This window comes from Oxyura jamaicensis, chromosome 17 (genome assembly GCF_011077185.1).
Source record: "Oxyura jamaicensis isolate SHBP4307 breed ruddy duck chromosome 17, BPBGC_Ojam_1.0, whole genome shotgun sequence".
Classification (NCBI taxonomy): domain Eukaryota; kingdom Metazoa; phylum Chordata; class Aves; order Anseriformes; family Anatidae; genus Oxyura; species Oxyura jamaicensis.
Genome location: NC_048909.1, coordinates 10,167,406 through 10,183,591, shown reverse-complemented (window position 1 = coordinate 10,183,591; position 16,186 = coordinate 10,167,406). Strand labels below are relative to the sequence as shown.

Sequence of the window (16,186 nt, the reverse complement as noted above, 5' to 3'; positions counted from 1 at the left end):
CGGTCTTTATATAGAAACTAATGGTCTGTCTTGTACAAAGTCTATGAGCGTTGTAGAAACATTGCACACAGGGAAAACTAAAAAGCACCCTTTCTTTGTATCACTGTAAGAGTTGTGAGATTGGAGAACACGAACACAGCGCTGGCCATAACTGGAGCATAAATCCGCATCTTGCAAAACCTGTGTGCGCTAGGAGGACGTAGTTGCTTGAACAGGGATGATTATAAAACAGTTAAATTTTTCTGAATTGCGCATAGTATTTTCAGTATGAAGTTTTTGCCATTGCAGGTTGCATACACTTCACAAAAAAAGAAACTGTCTTAAGAGTAATTTGAAATAACTGCTGTTCTTTCCAAAGTAGATGAAGAAGTTGGATTGGGAAGGCTGAGTAATTAGTCATCTAGAAAGCGTAGAAGATTGGTTATAGTGGTCTGGTAAGAAATAAGCAGTGGTTGATACTCACTTCTGAAGCTTTTGATACTGTCAGCTTGTATAGAGCTATCATGCTTCATTCATACAGGGAGCTTTTTTTTTTTTTTTTTTTTTTTTAAGTGAAAGCCTAATAAAACCTAATGTAGGACAGTTATAAATATTTTCCTTGTACAGTAACCCCTGTTGACTAGGTAGTGGTAAAGTAGTGGCATGAATGGAAACCTTTGTGTGGGGTAGGCAAGCAGCCTGTGCAACGTGTGAGGAGATGACCTTGTTGTACCTATACCTCCATGCAGATGCTGCAGCTGTTGGCTCAATGCTGCTGAAACATTCTGTGGACAACTTAGCCTCCAACAGCAAAGCTGGGTTCTTTGGGTCAAGTCTTGAGAGAGTGGACAGGACTCAGTCAGGGGCTTGGGCTATAAAATGGAGATTTTCCTGAAGTTGGAGGCTTTTTCTAGACTAGAACTGTATCATTTAATATGTGAAACTGGAGAAAAAAAAAACAAACAAACAACACATTCCTTGTTCACTCTGTCTCTTTATGTCATCATCGTATGTTGCAAGTTACCCTTCCTTTAGACCAAACAGGTGAGAGAGGTCTGTTTTCCTATCTATTTCTACTTATGTCTTTTGTGTGCCTCTCCAGTATTATTTCATTAGTATTAAAAACTAATGCAGAGCCTCTTTTACTGCCTTTGTCTGTGTAGTAGGGTATACTACCCTTGTTCTAACCTTGAAAAATACATGGTGTAAGGATGATTTGCATCTTAATAGAACCTTTCACATAATCTATTCATCCAAGCTCCATTTAAGAATTGAATTTAGTAAATCTAGGGATTAGAGAAGTTAAATTTTTGTATGATGAGAGATTTCAGGCAGAGAACAGAGTAGCTGCTTTTAAGTAGTCCCTCAGATCCTGAGCAGAATTTCATGTAGCATCATAACAGTCCAGCTTTGTTTATTTCTTAGTACGTTTGTTTTACTACTACCAGGTGATACGCTGCAAAAGTGATTGCAGTGGATTTGTGTTGAGCAAAATAGTAATCAGTACCTGAGAAGAGGTAATCCTGAAGGCTAAGGCATGCTGAGTGAGAAAGTACTCAAAACTGTATCTTTTTTTTCTCTTTAATCTAAAGAGTTACCTTGTTCGCTCCTGTCTTTGAAAGACTTGAGTGGTTTTCCCCATTTGCTGTATCACTGAGAACATCAGTGGTTTGTTTGTCTCGTTCTGATGTCTGTATTTCAGGGTAGCAGTGGTGAAAGTAGAGACAACAAATCATAAACCACTGCTGTTTTATCTTTTGAAGGAACCCAGGAGGTGACTTGATTTTGGACTGAGAGTACCTGAGATAGTGCTGGACTCTGAAGTCTGTGGGAAAGCCAGGGGCCAGAAATGAGACAGATTCAGAATAGAAATATAGGAGTAATTGGGGAAAAGTAGTTCAAGCTCCTTTCTAAGCAATTTCAGTTTTCTTTCATATAAAATTTGAATCAGTATTCAAAGTTCAGTAAACACAATTTGATTTCACCACAAATTATTCAGTTGAGTGCAAATATTACTGGATACAATCGTCTGGCCTTTGTTATACAAGGGGTCAGACTAGATGATCATAATGGTCCCTTCTGGCCTTAAAAATCTGTGAATATATGAATAATTTAAAACCTGTCCTGACAACCCTTATTCGTTGAGGTAGTCATATTAAAATCCCGTGGGACTACTCGTGTGAGTAAAGGTTGTGGGATCAGGCCTAAAGTGAGTAATCATTATCACTTATGTTTAAATTTATTGATAAAACCATAAAATATTCACATCAAGTAAAGATGGGATTCTTTAAAATGGGAAATGCTTATGAAATTTGGTTTAACCTGGACATTATCAAAATAATTTAGAAATTTTTCTTGTTTTAGTCTTCTGAAACTACACGGCTCTCTGCTGGTGCTATAGATTAGTACATAAACAATTTTTAAAATGTTGTTTTAATCTTAGCAATATGTAGAAAGTATCTTTATTGTTAAAATAAGAATAAATTTAAGCTTCTGATAACAGGGTAAATATAGGCATATTAAAATTGTCAGCTCGTGTTAGTGCACTGGATCAGCCCTGTTATGGTGGTTGGATGCACAGCAGTAGTGGGAAATGCCACCCTTTGCAGACAGTAGAATGTATTTTGACACAAGTTCAGAATAAATACCAGCAGGTAAGTGGCTGGTCAAGGTTAGAGTTAGGAATTCCTCTCAGATATGCCCCGTCTATATTAAATATCGTGGTGTCGTTGAATAACACCTCAGTTGATAAGAGATCTCTTTTAAATCAAGAGTTCAGTGGGATGAGTTAGTTCTCTAGCTCAAAGATCTGAATAGCTGATGGCTAAGTTTATTTCTGAGAACTACTCACCAGGCGTTGTTCCTGCTTTGTCTTGCAGCGTTTTTTCTTCCTTAATGTTTTCGATTGCTACTTTATTGTAGCTGTACTATTCAGCCTCTCTTTTAATGAAGTAAGGAGAGCCTTTGTTTTGTAGCTCCAAAAGTAGTCATTAATGCTGTAAAGTTTCCTGAGTAGGTGGAGGAGGGAATTGTTCTTTGGATTCTTGCTCTTGCAACTTGTCTACCCATACCCCCGTGTATAAATGCATGAAAAATGTGAAGCTAAAGCTTCGCTGATGGGGTTGTAAAGACAAAAAGCAAGAGGGAAATAAAAGTACAATTTTTATTTGCAGAGCATTCTGTGGCATATCAAAACACACAAAACAGCTTGTGCTTTGTTATTCAAATGGATCATCTTGAATTCTTGTAGCCAGGTGCGGAGGCTGTGAAAGGGAATTCTAGGAGACCGCTGTCGCATGGGGTTTGTTGATTTCTGAGGTGGAAGCAGATTTCTGTGATTTATTGTTGACAGCAGAGGGACTTCCTAGAGTTTGGGTTGAGTGGTGGTACCAGGCAATGTAGCTGTTTTCTTTTTCCTAACTGCAGTCTTGCAATGTGTGACACATCCTGAAGTGGGCATGGCTCTTTATTGGCTGAGCTGTAAGATCACATCATCTGCCTATTTCTTTTCTGGAGGAAGAATTTTAATATAAAATGTTTTTTCCTAAAGAAGTCAGCTGGGGGTTTGTTTCTTCAGTATTCAGTTGTGGTCTTCTGCATGGCTTTCAGGCCCGTGTGGCCAGTATTGTTTAGGGGCTGTAGGGGTGGGGTGCCCTGCAGAATACACAGCGCAGAAGCCGTGCAGGAGTGCTAGTGAACATAAGGGTGCTAGATGTCGGGTGTACTCAAGTTACTCTAATGTAGGAAAATAATAGAATACGTGTTCTGGAAGGGATATATCTTTTAATCCTTGGCTGTCTTAGCTCTGAAAGAGAACTAGCGTGTAAGAGTGTGTAAGTGCAATTCTGAGATTTTTATATAATTTAATTTCCCAGTGCTGCCATTTCTCAGAGCCATCATCACAAGGCCTGTATTGGCACACTTGCTGTTCTTTCTATGTCTGAATAATTTCATAAATGTACAGTACAAAGTATTTAGATTGTGTGATATGTTAATTGAATTTCCCAAATTATTTTGCATGTATTATTCTTTGTTTTCTTCTTCCTAAAGGAATGATGGGAAGATAGCCTGAAAGAAAGGGTTTGTTGGTGATTGATAGATGAGATTAATTGCTGTTCACATGCTCAAATTTTCACACATGTCTGGGTAGCGGCTTAGAACTGGTAGCATATTATAAAGAAAAGTTGGAAACTAGTCTGTGTTGACACAGGGAAGTCCACAGTTCTTAGCTTTATACTTGGAAAACTTAATTTCCATGTACAAATTTTACATCTTTTTATGTATCTGTCTCCCTTCCTCTCCCAGCCCTCTCCCAAATGAAAACCACTTTCCACAGATAAAAACATTTTTATAGCTTTCAGGTTTTGGTTCAGTATTTCATCTAGCGTTATGCTCACATTTGGAAATCTGAAAGCTGTGAAAATATTAGTAAATTTGAAGTACTGTATCCTCTTACAATGTTCAGTTATCTAAGGTGTTCGCTGTCTCGATCTCATCTCTCAAAAGTATAACGTTAGAAAACATCTTTTTTCCCGGGAGGCACTGGTGTCCTCATGGTATATCATCATTTTCTCCTTTCTTCTCCTTTAGAGAATTATCAGAAGTATGATGTGAATGTGAGAAATGGGATCTCCTGAATTTTAAAAATTGGTCAACTGTTGCCCCCTTTGGGATAGTCATTTAGTTTTGTTATGTTTCCTCACCAGCAAAAAGTAGCTAACACCTCCTAGCATAGTTGATAATTAACTTTATTAGTGACTAGCTCTAAAGCACCTACAGAGCTACGTGTTCTTCTCTCCAGCATTGAGGAAGATCTTGGTCATCGCAGATGGAAGACATTTGTGAGCAGGCAAATCCATTGTATCAGCCTATGGTGTTTGATAGCACTGTGCTGGTACATCCATAGCATTTTTCTTAGCAGTCATATTTAATTATTTTGAAGACGGTTCTAAAAGTGTTTTTCCATTTTCTTTAAGTACAACGGCATGATGAAACTGTTTTTCTCATTACTTCTCAAGAATTACGTATTTTGCTCAGTTGTTGGTTAGAATTCTTGATCTGTAGTTTATTTTCTGTTAAGGATAGCACTAATGGAGAATTTATTATTGAATTTACGATGAATTTCTGGAATCAATAAACTGAATTCGGTATACACTCAACCATTTTCTTTGGTAATCAGTGAAGGAAGAAATTTGAGCCTGGTGTTATTCTCTTATGCTTTTTAACACCTTGAATTTCTGTAAAAAATCTTGTCAGTGAAGTGACTTAACTTTGCAGTGAGAGATGGTAGAATTTCTGTAATAATGCAGATGGGAGAAAAGTGGTGCTGAAGTCCTCCTCTTCACCAAGGTGAAGAAGTTGGTCATGGTGAATTCTTACCTTGGTTTCTTAACCGTAAAATTCTGCCATTGTCTTTATTTGAACTGTTTGCTTTCAATACCGTGAGTTTCTTCAGGCCTTTTTTTCTTTAACCATGAACAGGAGTTGATTTTTAATATTTACAGTTCATTGAACTATTTTTTTCTTTTATTTGCCCTTTTTTTTTTTTTTTTCTTTTAGCTGCTTGGTTGTTTAAAACATCATCACGATTAATTTTTCTGTTAATTTAGCTTCCTGCCTGTTGTGTCTGGATGTTGCAGAAGAGTATGTGAAATCTTGCACCCAGCTAGAAAGGATTACAGTCTTTAAAAGTCAAAAGTGTTTTTCCTGCACTACCGGAAAATGAATCTCCTGTTGGGGCTAAAGTACAATGCAGATTTACAAAGGTGTAATGTGGGTACACGGCTGGGATTTGCTTTTAGTTTGTAATTTGAGTTTGGAGTTCTGCCCCTTCTCTTTTAATGTACTATGTTTGTATGGATGAGTTCTAACGCTTTACAATATCTGCTTATAGTAAAGATCAAATTGGCCCATTCTTGTCATGGGTACGATAAAAATCTGATTGGAATAATACCTTCATAATGTTTTTTATGTTCATAAAGTTTGTATTTGATAAACAGAACTCATTTCCAGACAATCCAGCAGATACTGGTTAAGCATTTTTACTTGCATGTATTTTTGAAAAGATTGGACAGTGAATGAAACAGAAACGATTAAAAATCTTGATCTTGCCCATTTTATGTAAACAGGGTATTTCTTTTGTGAACACACCTTGTTAACTATCCGTTGCAGATTTTTATTGGTGCTTCTTGAATAATTTGTTTAAACTGCGCGGTACAGATCCCTTATTTTAGCACTAAGACTTACAAAGGCTTCTTTTAGCAGCCTTTAATTTTGTACTTATGTATGTGACATAGCCTGTGGCTGTGATCTCTGCTGTGAATCTGCAGTTGTTTTGGGATGAAAGAAGAAGGCAGCTGGAAACTCAGTAGCTACATCTAGCTGTCTACCTAGAGAAGGCCTTGATTTCAAGTTTATCTAAACAAGCTCGACTAATCCCAACTATCTAGGGGGATCCACTGTCAAAACAAGCAGCATGGCCCTAAGGCAAACACAACCATACAGAAATGAAGGCTGGGACTTCCAATACTCCAATGACTGCATACTGGAGGCTTTTTTCCTGAAAGAGTAAGAGAGGTGGAATTTGCATAATGCCTTTTCATTGCAAACTTTTGGAAAGCTGACAGAGGTCCAGCTTATAGCTCTGTAGCCACAATACAGAGTCTATAGGAGAATCCTTGAATGACCTAACCATATTGAAAGAAAAAATGAAAGCATCGAAGTATAGCCAAGTGAGTGTGGAAAAGAGGGCTGCTGCATTGTCTAACATCTGCTCTACTTCTCGTTAGTTTTGTTCTTTGGTATTCTATGTGGACTTTGGAGAAACCTAAGACAGCCTAACATGAATCCTATAATCTTCCTTCTGAATATTTATGTAGTGTGCCAGCCTCTAAGCTGTCCTTTGCATCTTCCTACTTCCCCCTCATTTTCATGCTCTCAAATGAGGCCAACATTTCAAAAGCTAAATAAATGTTTGTGAATGTTTATAAAAGATTTGCATAAATTTGTTCTTGTTTGACAAAGATCACTTTTTTCTTATGCCAGTTCTGAAATTTTTTAAAGGTTTCAGTGCTTGTCTTGACAACAAAGTCCTGCCTCAGAGAACAATGATTGCTGATTAAGTGGGTATGCAGTGGGAGCTGAATAGAGCATTTGAGGCGATGCCTAAAAGGGCCAGTCATCTTAAGCCAGAATTATAATATTTAACAAATGCTAACCAATGTATGTATTTAAAGCCGTGGTTTTGATGTGATATACCTGGGCAATTGGCTTGCAGTATGAGTAGTATGCAATTATCTTTTCACACCTAATTTTTCCTAAATGTTGAAGTGAAAATATTCCTCATCTTTAATCGCTAGATGTTCAAAATAAATTCAATTCAATTACTATTCTAGCTTTCTGATATTAACATTTCTTATCTGCACCAATAGATCAATGTTTATGCACATAACTGGACTTGATTTTTATGCTTGTTTATATAATTTTTCAGTTCGTTGTGTTTTAAGACTGCAACAATGATTCTTGCCACAACAGCTGTAGATTTTTTTTCAACATTAGCTAATATCCATTTATCCTAGAGGAAAACTAAATCTGAAATTCATTGGAGGGATTTTAAAGGCACTTAGTGAAGAGATCTCTTTGCAAGACTGCTTAAATATTTAGTTCAGCTTTACTTTCAGCTTTTTTATACCAAAAAAAGAGTAATAGTCGTTTTGTTCTTTTGTTCTGTTAGTTGAGAGGTTGAAGTTGTCATTAAGGCAAAAACTAGAGCTACTTCTCTGCCACAGTTTTTATCACATCTGCTAGGCCTGTGTCCCAGGAGGAGCTGTGTGGAGCGGTGAATTCAGCGTAGGCCCATTATCTGCTGGCTTTGCGTGTGTTGTAAAAGGAGCGAGACCTCAGGGAGGCTTGGAGCCTCCTCCCGTGTAATGTCCAAATCAGATTTGAAGGACTGGTGGCAGGAAAGCTTTGGCCTTGGGGTGTGAATTCTAAGAAACAGAGTCACAATTAGGTTTAAAAAATTCAGGGATTTTCAGCTTTATCATGAAATATGTTTTTAGTAATGCAAGTAGAAAAGTTGCCCATCTGTGCACATATTTTGTATGTTTAAAATATTTAAATGATAGCAGGCCTCAATATGCTTAGGAAATGTTATTTATTTCATGCTGATACTCTTACAGTGATTGTGTCTACAAGCATCTTTTTTTTTCTTAAAGAATAGCATTTTCCTGAGGACAACTGGGTACCTTGAGTGAAACGATAGCATTTCATACGGGGTACCCTTCTGCCCCCGGCCTCCATACAGGAAGAAGCAACTTCTGTAGGAAAAAACTCGTCTAATTGAAGCTTTGTAGTTGCTCAAAAAGAGGTAGTGAATTCCTAGAGCACTACAGAACCAGTTCGTCTACTTGCTTCTAGTAGTGTTGGGATACAAGTAGCGTTAAAAAAGTAGAGATAAAACTAAATTAAGGCAATTTAAATTAATGTTGCTAAGCAAATTATGCACCTGGTTTTGGGGTGTAGAAGGGCTTTTTAGAGAACTGATTAAAATTTATTCTTAAATTATTTTGACTGTCGTAAAATCTGATACTGTTCAATACTGTTATGAGATATAAAATACTTCCATGCTAAAATGCATTCCAGATGAAATTTGATACAAATGTTTCACAGGCAAGCTTTTATTTTTTATAAAAAATGTCTGTTGTACCAGTTCTGCTTAAAAAGAAAAAAAAAATCTTTTAAATCCAGAGAAGTCATGCTTTTCAGTTTATTCCTCTTTGCTTCCTGTACTTTGCAATCATGCAAAAATCTCAGCTTTTTGTTGTGGCCGTGTGACACCAGCCTCTCCATGCAGTATACCTTCTTTTAAATTGGGAATTATTTTTTATAAGCTGATTGAATTGGAATGCTTCTGAATTTTAAGTACGTAATTAGATGGCATTTGTTAATTGATGAGAATCTGTAATGATAACTTCAGGAAAATCTGATGTAAGATAATAAAATCCAACACTACTAATAAATGGAAATTGAGCTTTAAATCTTCAAAACACAAGATTCACTGATCCCTGATTGTTACTCATAGCTGTCTTTGTTAGTGGCCAGCACTGCTTTCTTGCATGTGTGTTCTTTAGATAAAACTATGATACATGACTACCTTTTCCTGTTCATTGTGGCTAGCTGCTTTGTAAAATGTTGTTTAAAGTAACAGCAGAACCTGTTACTGAGGTGCTTATTACTGAAGTGTGTAAGGATGTTCCCTTTCCTAGGAAAATATACATGAATTTCTGACTAACTCATAGCTAACAGGATTTATGGGGTTCTGGATTGTTCTGTACTTTCATTGTTCTTGGGTTTTAAATAGCATTGTTGCTAGCTTTATGCTGATTATTTGGGTGCACTGGGAACTCCTTCCAATTCTTAATCCTGTTGTCCAATGCAGTGGATGATTTAAATAATTATTAGCTTAAAATTATGCAAATAAATTAAATATAAAAGCAGTTGACAAATCTGTGGTAATAAGGTAGATTAAAGTCCAAATTTCAGAAGGGACGGGTAATATTCTGCTTCATGTAACATCCCAGCACTTCTGGGCTGTACTAGCACTTGGGCTGTGTTGGGATTTGGTGCTGTTTCCGAGCAGAAATAATGAATACACAAAACATTTAAAGGTCAGTTTCTCTGTTAGTACCTACTTTCACTTCATGGCAACTTTGAGTTTCTGAAACTCAGTTGCTTTGTTCTCTAATTACCAGCTGAAATAGGTGACACAAAACCCACCAGGGCCCTGCTCCCGCCAGCCCTCGGGGTCGTCTCCGTCCCGCAGTGGTCGGATGTGTTCTGGTCCCTCCTGGTGGCATCCGTGCAAAGAGGATGCCTTTCGTGGTGGTTTCATGGACACAGACGGTATTTCTGGCTGCATGAGATGACAACTATTTTTATTTCCTCCCCTCTCTATTTAGTGTTTGGCTTATGGCAGCTTTTTCCTCACTGAGTCATGTCTTCTCTCCATGCAAAACCCCATCATCTTTGCAATGCTCCATCCTCTGGCAGGGTTTGAGTTGCCCTGAGAAAATGCACGTGCTTCTGGAAGGCTTTTTTTCTCTGACATTGCCTCAGCTAAGGTCTTATCTGGGTTCTGGATAGCCTTTTCAACTTTGCCATGTTTTTCCTCAGGTTTCCCAGTAGGCTTTCCAAATACAGATCCCCAGCGTGGCGTTTCTTGTGGTGTGTTGTTTCCCTGCTCTGACTCGCATCAATATTTGAGTGTTTTGCCTTAATCATTAATACTTTCTCAGGGATCTCTGCTTGTGTTTAATTTTGTTTCACTACAACCTCTACCCAGACTCCTTGCTCGCTTTGACTCAGTTTTGTCAGGCATCTTTCTAAGAGCAGCGCTGTTGCCAGCCTGCAGTCCTTGCACTGGGCCATGGCTTTGCATTTGGTTTTAGCAGTGGCACTTGGCTGCCACCTCTGCTGCTGGTGGTTGGTGCTGCTGCTCGTTGGGACAGCAGTGGTAAAGCAGCCCTGGGTATTTAAGAGGCTCTGAAGTTCTTCCTTAGACTTGAAGGTGGAAACCGTGAAAGGATTAAAAGTCGGATATAAAATACAGCTTGCATATTAAATTCACAAGCAAATATACCAAACGTATTTTCAGCAATGTTGAGCTTCTGTACTATTTCTTCTCAATGTAAAGATAACTCAGGGCATAAGCCAAGAGTGTATTTAACAACCTTGCTTTCCATACGCTTTTAAAGTACATCAGTGGGGGAAGGGAGGGGAGAAGAAATCGTTTCAGAGGCTGCCTCACCTTCATAAATTGCTGTGTGACACAAAGGGCTGAGCGCTCTCTTCCTGGCTCATTTATTTTGAAAACTTTGCTACTGAAACCAAACTTAATCAATGAGCTCTGTGTTGTCTCCGATAAGTTATGTGCTGGCTTTATTGATTGGGAAGGATTTTAGAAAACCCATGTGGGGTTTATAATGTCAGCAGTGTTTTGATTATGAAAAGCGTCGGAACCCTGGGACCCGGAACCAGGTGGTGGATGTCCTCCAGCCGCCGGTGACACGGCTGGGCTCCGTCCCTCCGGGGACACGGTTCATGCCCTGCACTTTAACTGTGGTGACTGGCTGCTATAGATGCACTTTTTGCTCATTAAAATGTTAAAAATCAAACTGCATGTAAAAAGATTTGTGAAAATATAAACTTGGGGATTGATCCAGAAAACTGGCAAGGGATACCCTGGAGAGAAGGGTTTCAGCTCCTGGGCAATTTACGCTTATCAGCTGCGAGCCCTGGCTGGTTTTTTGTTGTTGTTCTCTGCTTGGGTTTTGGTTTTCTTTTTAGGGGGGCTGTTTTAGTGACATTTTTGTAGGTTTTTCTTAAAGAATATAGGCCTGGGGGAATAAAATAAGAAAACACTCTAGTGATACTACTGCTATCCTTCATGTCAGGTAAAAACAAAAGGGATTATAAGATGCTGCATGGAGGGGTTCTAGCTTTTATTTTTATAATTTTTTGTTGTTGTTTGGGATCTTAAAGAGATAATGATTTTTCTAGGACATGAGTAGCCACCCATCTCAATACAACTTGTAGGAAGTTGTATTCTATGTAGGCAGTGCTCATCTTTCAAACTGAGCAGTACTTAAATTTAAAAAAGGACATTTTTATAGTAATGAGCTTGCAACTTGAGCAACAGTTGAATAGGTATTCAGTAATTGTATTTCTTACATGCAAAAGATCTGCAGTTTTGTTAATCAAAACCTAATTCTGTATGAGTTTTATTTTAATAGTTAAAATTTCGAAATAAGTCTGATTAACCTGTACTAGTCTCAGTTTTTCATCTCTAAAACAAGACAGATAGATGTTGATACATAACAAGAGGCAAAATGTGCCCAATAACATAAAAGCTACATAATAATATCACTGCAAAGCCTTTTGTTGAAAGGCAAGGCATTGTGTAGTGGTATAAATTCAATATATTCCCTGTTGAAATGAGAATTCAATTTTCTGTGTTTAGAAAGCCACAAACATTAAGAATCAATTGCAGAGTAGGTTCTGAGCAATATATTTTATTATCCTCCAATAACATGATGCTGATGAAATGGTAATGTGTTTTATCTTAAGTGTTTTTACTCGTAGTTACAGTAATTATTCAAATCCTAATCAAAATAATGAGGAGGATATGTTGTGCTACTTTGAGGTGACTGATGACTTACCTTTTTAGCACTGATTTGTTTTCAGAACTGCATGTAGTGGCTACTTTGCTTCTTGACAAATAGAAAAGTGCTGGTACTTTGAGGAGAACGTGGATTGATAAGGCCAATAAAAATATAGGCACTTCTTACTTTCCTGCAGTTATAACTTTGTTTGTTTTAAAATTCTGATATATTTTTTTTCTATTTTATGATTTGAGATTTCAGTAATGGGTAAAGGAGAAGCATGGAATAATTGAAATTTGTCAAGGTGTAGTTTTTGTGCAGAAGCAATTGGTGCTGTGCAGGAGGCTGTTGATCCTAGTGGAAGTCAGTGAGGCTGCACGAGGGTGAACCCAATCACGTTAATGAGGTCTTTACTATCAAGGCTTTGTTTTGTATCAAAATGCATATTTCTGCAGAGTTTACTCTGGAACCTGTATGGTTGCTTTGCAAGTTTCCTGCTGAATTTGAAAGGAGGACAGCTCATTGCTTTCCATGCCATTCTTCAATAGATTCTTTCTTGTTCTTTAAAACCAGAAGGTTGTTAAATAATCTATCAATAAACTGTCAAGAAGTCAAAGTTTCCTTATCTGTTTCTGCCTGAAATCTTAAGAACTTGCCACATTTTAGATGTCAAGAAACCTCCAAAGAAGAGGAGCAGTTGAGCCTGAAACCATAGCTAAGGATAGGATGTGCTTGCTTGAATTATGTAGGAGGAACATGCTTTTGTAAGGGAGTCAATATGTTTTCTGCTTCATTGAATAGGTTATTAGATTGATGTAGTTTATTTGTTGAATGATGGTGTTGGTTTTGGAAATAAATGAAGCGAGAAGCATCAGTTTAGTTATTGGTGATAATTTATTACTATTGGCCAGAAAAGCATTGAATTTATCAGGTTTGTCATTTAGTCAGGGTGATTTTCTTTCAGTTGAGAGCAGAAATATATTTTGTTTTGGGTCCTGAGATATTTCATTGTGAAGGTGAATGGACAATAACTGGCTGGTAGTAAAGGTCTGCAAACTAGGTTGACCTTTATGGTGGATTTTGTACTGCAGAATTCAACATCTGAATATTATAGAATGATACAAGTTAAGCAGATTACTTCTGTCTCTGCACACAACTATTTTGGTACTTGTGTATTTTTGCCTCTTTAATGCCTGTATTTATTTAAAGTTGAAAATGATTTCTTAATTAAAAACATTGATCGTGTGTTTGGTTTTCACATCCGTGCTCTTTGAGATCATACAGAGGTTATATTTAAAAGTTTCTCTGTGTGTGGTGCTGTTTGCATCTTTTAGAAAATGGTTTGTACATTAAACAATTTGTATTTATCTTAATACACATTATTTTAATTGGTCTTTTAACACTTAGATTTTCTTCCTAATAGCAGTAGGCAATGTTAAACATTCCTGCTATGAGACCTATTGGCTTTATCTTTTGTTATTTATCTTGCTGATGTTAGGAAGTATTCTCTAATCCCCCAGACCTCTGTTCCTAGGTAACAGGCAAAAGCTGTGCCAGCAGAAGTGGTCCTGCCAGGCCAAGCCCATGTGGTTTGGTGTTATTCACTATGATCCATATGGTCAGGGTAGAGAGTGTCCCCAGAGAGGTGTTAACACTCAACAACCCAACCTCCTCCTACCCTTTGGAGAATTGCTGGATGGCTCCTGCTGCCTGCCCATGTGTGAATCTTGATTAATTTTTCATTTTTAATGAAGTTTGATCATGTTTATTATTTCACATGATTGACTGCCTGGTACTCCTTCCATGTAATTGATAAAGCCCATATTTCTTCATCTGTCTCTTCTTTCTTCAGGGCAAAGTTGTGAAATTGTGTGATGTGGTTAATATTAGATTTATTGGTCCCATTAGATGTATAAATTATCTCTCTTTCTCTCCACAGGAAGTTCTACAGACTTTGACCAAGTTTTGTTTCCCCTTCTATGTGGACAGGTAGTGTTAGATTTTCAAACTTTACAAGAAAATAAGCTTGTCAATAAAACCACTGTAGAAAATAAAAACCATACTGTTCTTAATGTTCTGTCTGCTTGACTGTGATTTAAAGCACCTAAGTGCAAATTATAGTCTCAGAATCCCTTTTTCCTGGGGTTTTTATGGGCACCATCAAAAAAAAAAAGTTTTAGCTTTGTGCTGTTCAGTGGCAGCAATAAAAGTGTGTTTTGTTTTACTCCATGTAATATTTGGACACGAAAATGCTTGGATAGTAATTGTCAAATGTGCATATTAACATCAGAACTCTGTGTACATCTGTGTTGTATTTCTTAATTGCCAAAGGTTAGGCAGAATAATTAAGTGCTTTACATTTAAAGGCCTCTGGATCTTGTTGGAATTCTGGTGCTTTTCTGGGCACTTCTTAATGAAGCTTCTACATTTTGGAAAAATTGTAGAGTAAGTTCCAGTGGATATGACAAACTGTTGGAGAATATTTAAAATTTACACTGGAAAATACCAGAACTTTTAAAGTTTTTGTTTGTTTGTTTGTTTTTAGTTTTGATTTTAAGTTATTTGTGATGACTTCATGGTGAGAAAAGGCCTTCAAATTTTGAAAGGTCGCACTCTGCTTGTGTCCTGGAGCAGCAGCATTCAAGTGGCTGGCATCAGTTGTCTTACGTCAGCTAAACACACTGGATGTGTTTGATAAAATTGACCTTAATTATGAGTAGATTGTTTTTTTTTTTTTTTTTTTTTTTTTTAAAAAAAGTCTTGTTTCAGTGAAATCTGTGATATTTACAGCAGAAATTGATTTTCCTTATAAATCAACATCCATTTATAATATTGCTTCTGGTATGAACCATTGTTCTCTTTTTTTTTACTTTCCCCCTCCTAGGCTAGCAGGTGTTTCTAAGTAATCTTGAAATGCTCTAAGCTAGTGTCTCTGAATTGGGGTGAAATCTTGGTGGAGATTGGGGTCTGAATTGGGGTGAAATCTTCTCTGGAGATGAGAGTCCCCACCACAAAGCAGTGCTACGCTTTGTCCTCCCACGTCGTAATCTGGGGCTGGAGGAAGCTGAAAGTTTGAATGGCTCACACAGATGATGTGGTTGACTCAGATGACCTTCAAAAGCCACAGTTTGTCCTGATAATTTGTAATCACTTTTTGCTGATCTTCCTTTCTTAAAGGAAGGGAGTGGAGAAATAGATGTATATATTTTTCTTACATACGCGTTTAAGGTAGCTGTCTTTTTACTGGACACATTTTTGGTTACTGTGTGTAGTTTTATCATACCTAGGGTTTTGTTGTACTTTTTTTTTCCCCAATATAATATAATATAATCAGTGTCCAGGTCTAAATTTTCTTAGCTAACAGTGTGAATGAAATAGCACCTACTTATCTACTTAAAATATTTTAGTCTCTTAATATCACAATGAGAAGATATTTCAAAGTGTATCCCCCCCCTTCACCCAATGGGGTTTTGCAACAATACTTTGGTTAATGTTGGCATAAGAAATGACATCTTTAGACAGAATAGTGACTGGACAGGTTACCTTATGCTAGGAAGAGCTGACAACTGAAACTTGAGCAAGACCTGTTCATCAGCATATCTGTTCTCTGCAAATCACATAAATGCAAGAATCTTTAGGTTTGCTTGCTTGGGAGGAACTTACCAAGTGGTTGTAAGTGTTTAATAAACAGGCCTCTCCCTGTGTGAGTGAAGCATGTTTTTTCCCCATTACATAATTTTAATTGTCAGCTAAAATGCTTTTCTCGCATGCAGTCTGCTCTCAACCTTGTTAAAATTAAGCATATAATCCCCTTCTAAAACACCATACTAAAATCACCATAGTAACATTACATCCAAGCTTTACAGATAAAACACAACACCAGTAAAGGATTTCTGGGTGTACCCAGTAGCTCGGGGAGCTTTATGGAAATGGTTGTTCTGTTGACATTTAGAATTTAGTAGGATGATAGTACTTACGCTGTCTAATTCTCAGACTGCTGAAATGCTATTAAATGTCTTTCTTTTTGTTCATCTGTGAATATGGAG

At 37.3% G+C, this 16,186-nt stretch overlaps 1 protein-coding gene across 7 annotated transcripts in view; it reads left to right on the top strand.

Moving 5' to 3' along the window:
* The window catches only part of DENND1A (DENN domain containing 1A), a 191,094-nt gene that overhangs the window by 37,463 nt on the left and 137,445 nt on the right, over positions 1–16,186 (top strand). For all 7 annotated transcript variants that reach the window (XR_004754946.1, XM_035341489.1, XM_035341487.1 and 4 more), the window contains one exon: positions 14,080–14,129. Coding sequence is in view for 6 of the 7 variants with exons in the window: in XM_035341489.1 (XP_035197380.1) it covers positions 14,080–14,129 (50 nt within the window). In the remaining variant the exon portion in view is untranslated. The remainder of the gene's footprint in view (positions 1–14,079; positions 14,130–16,186) is intronic.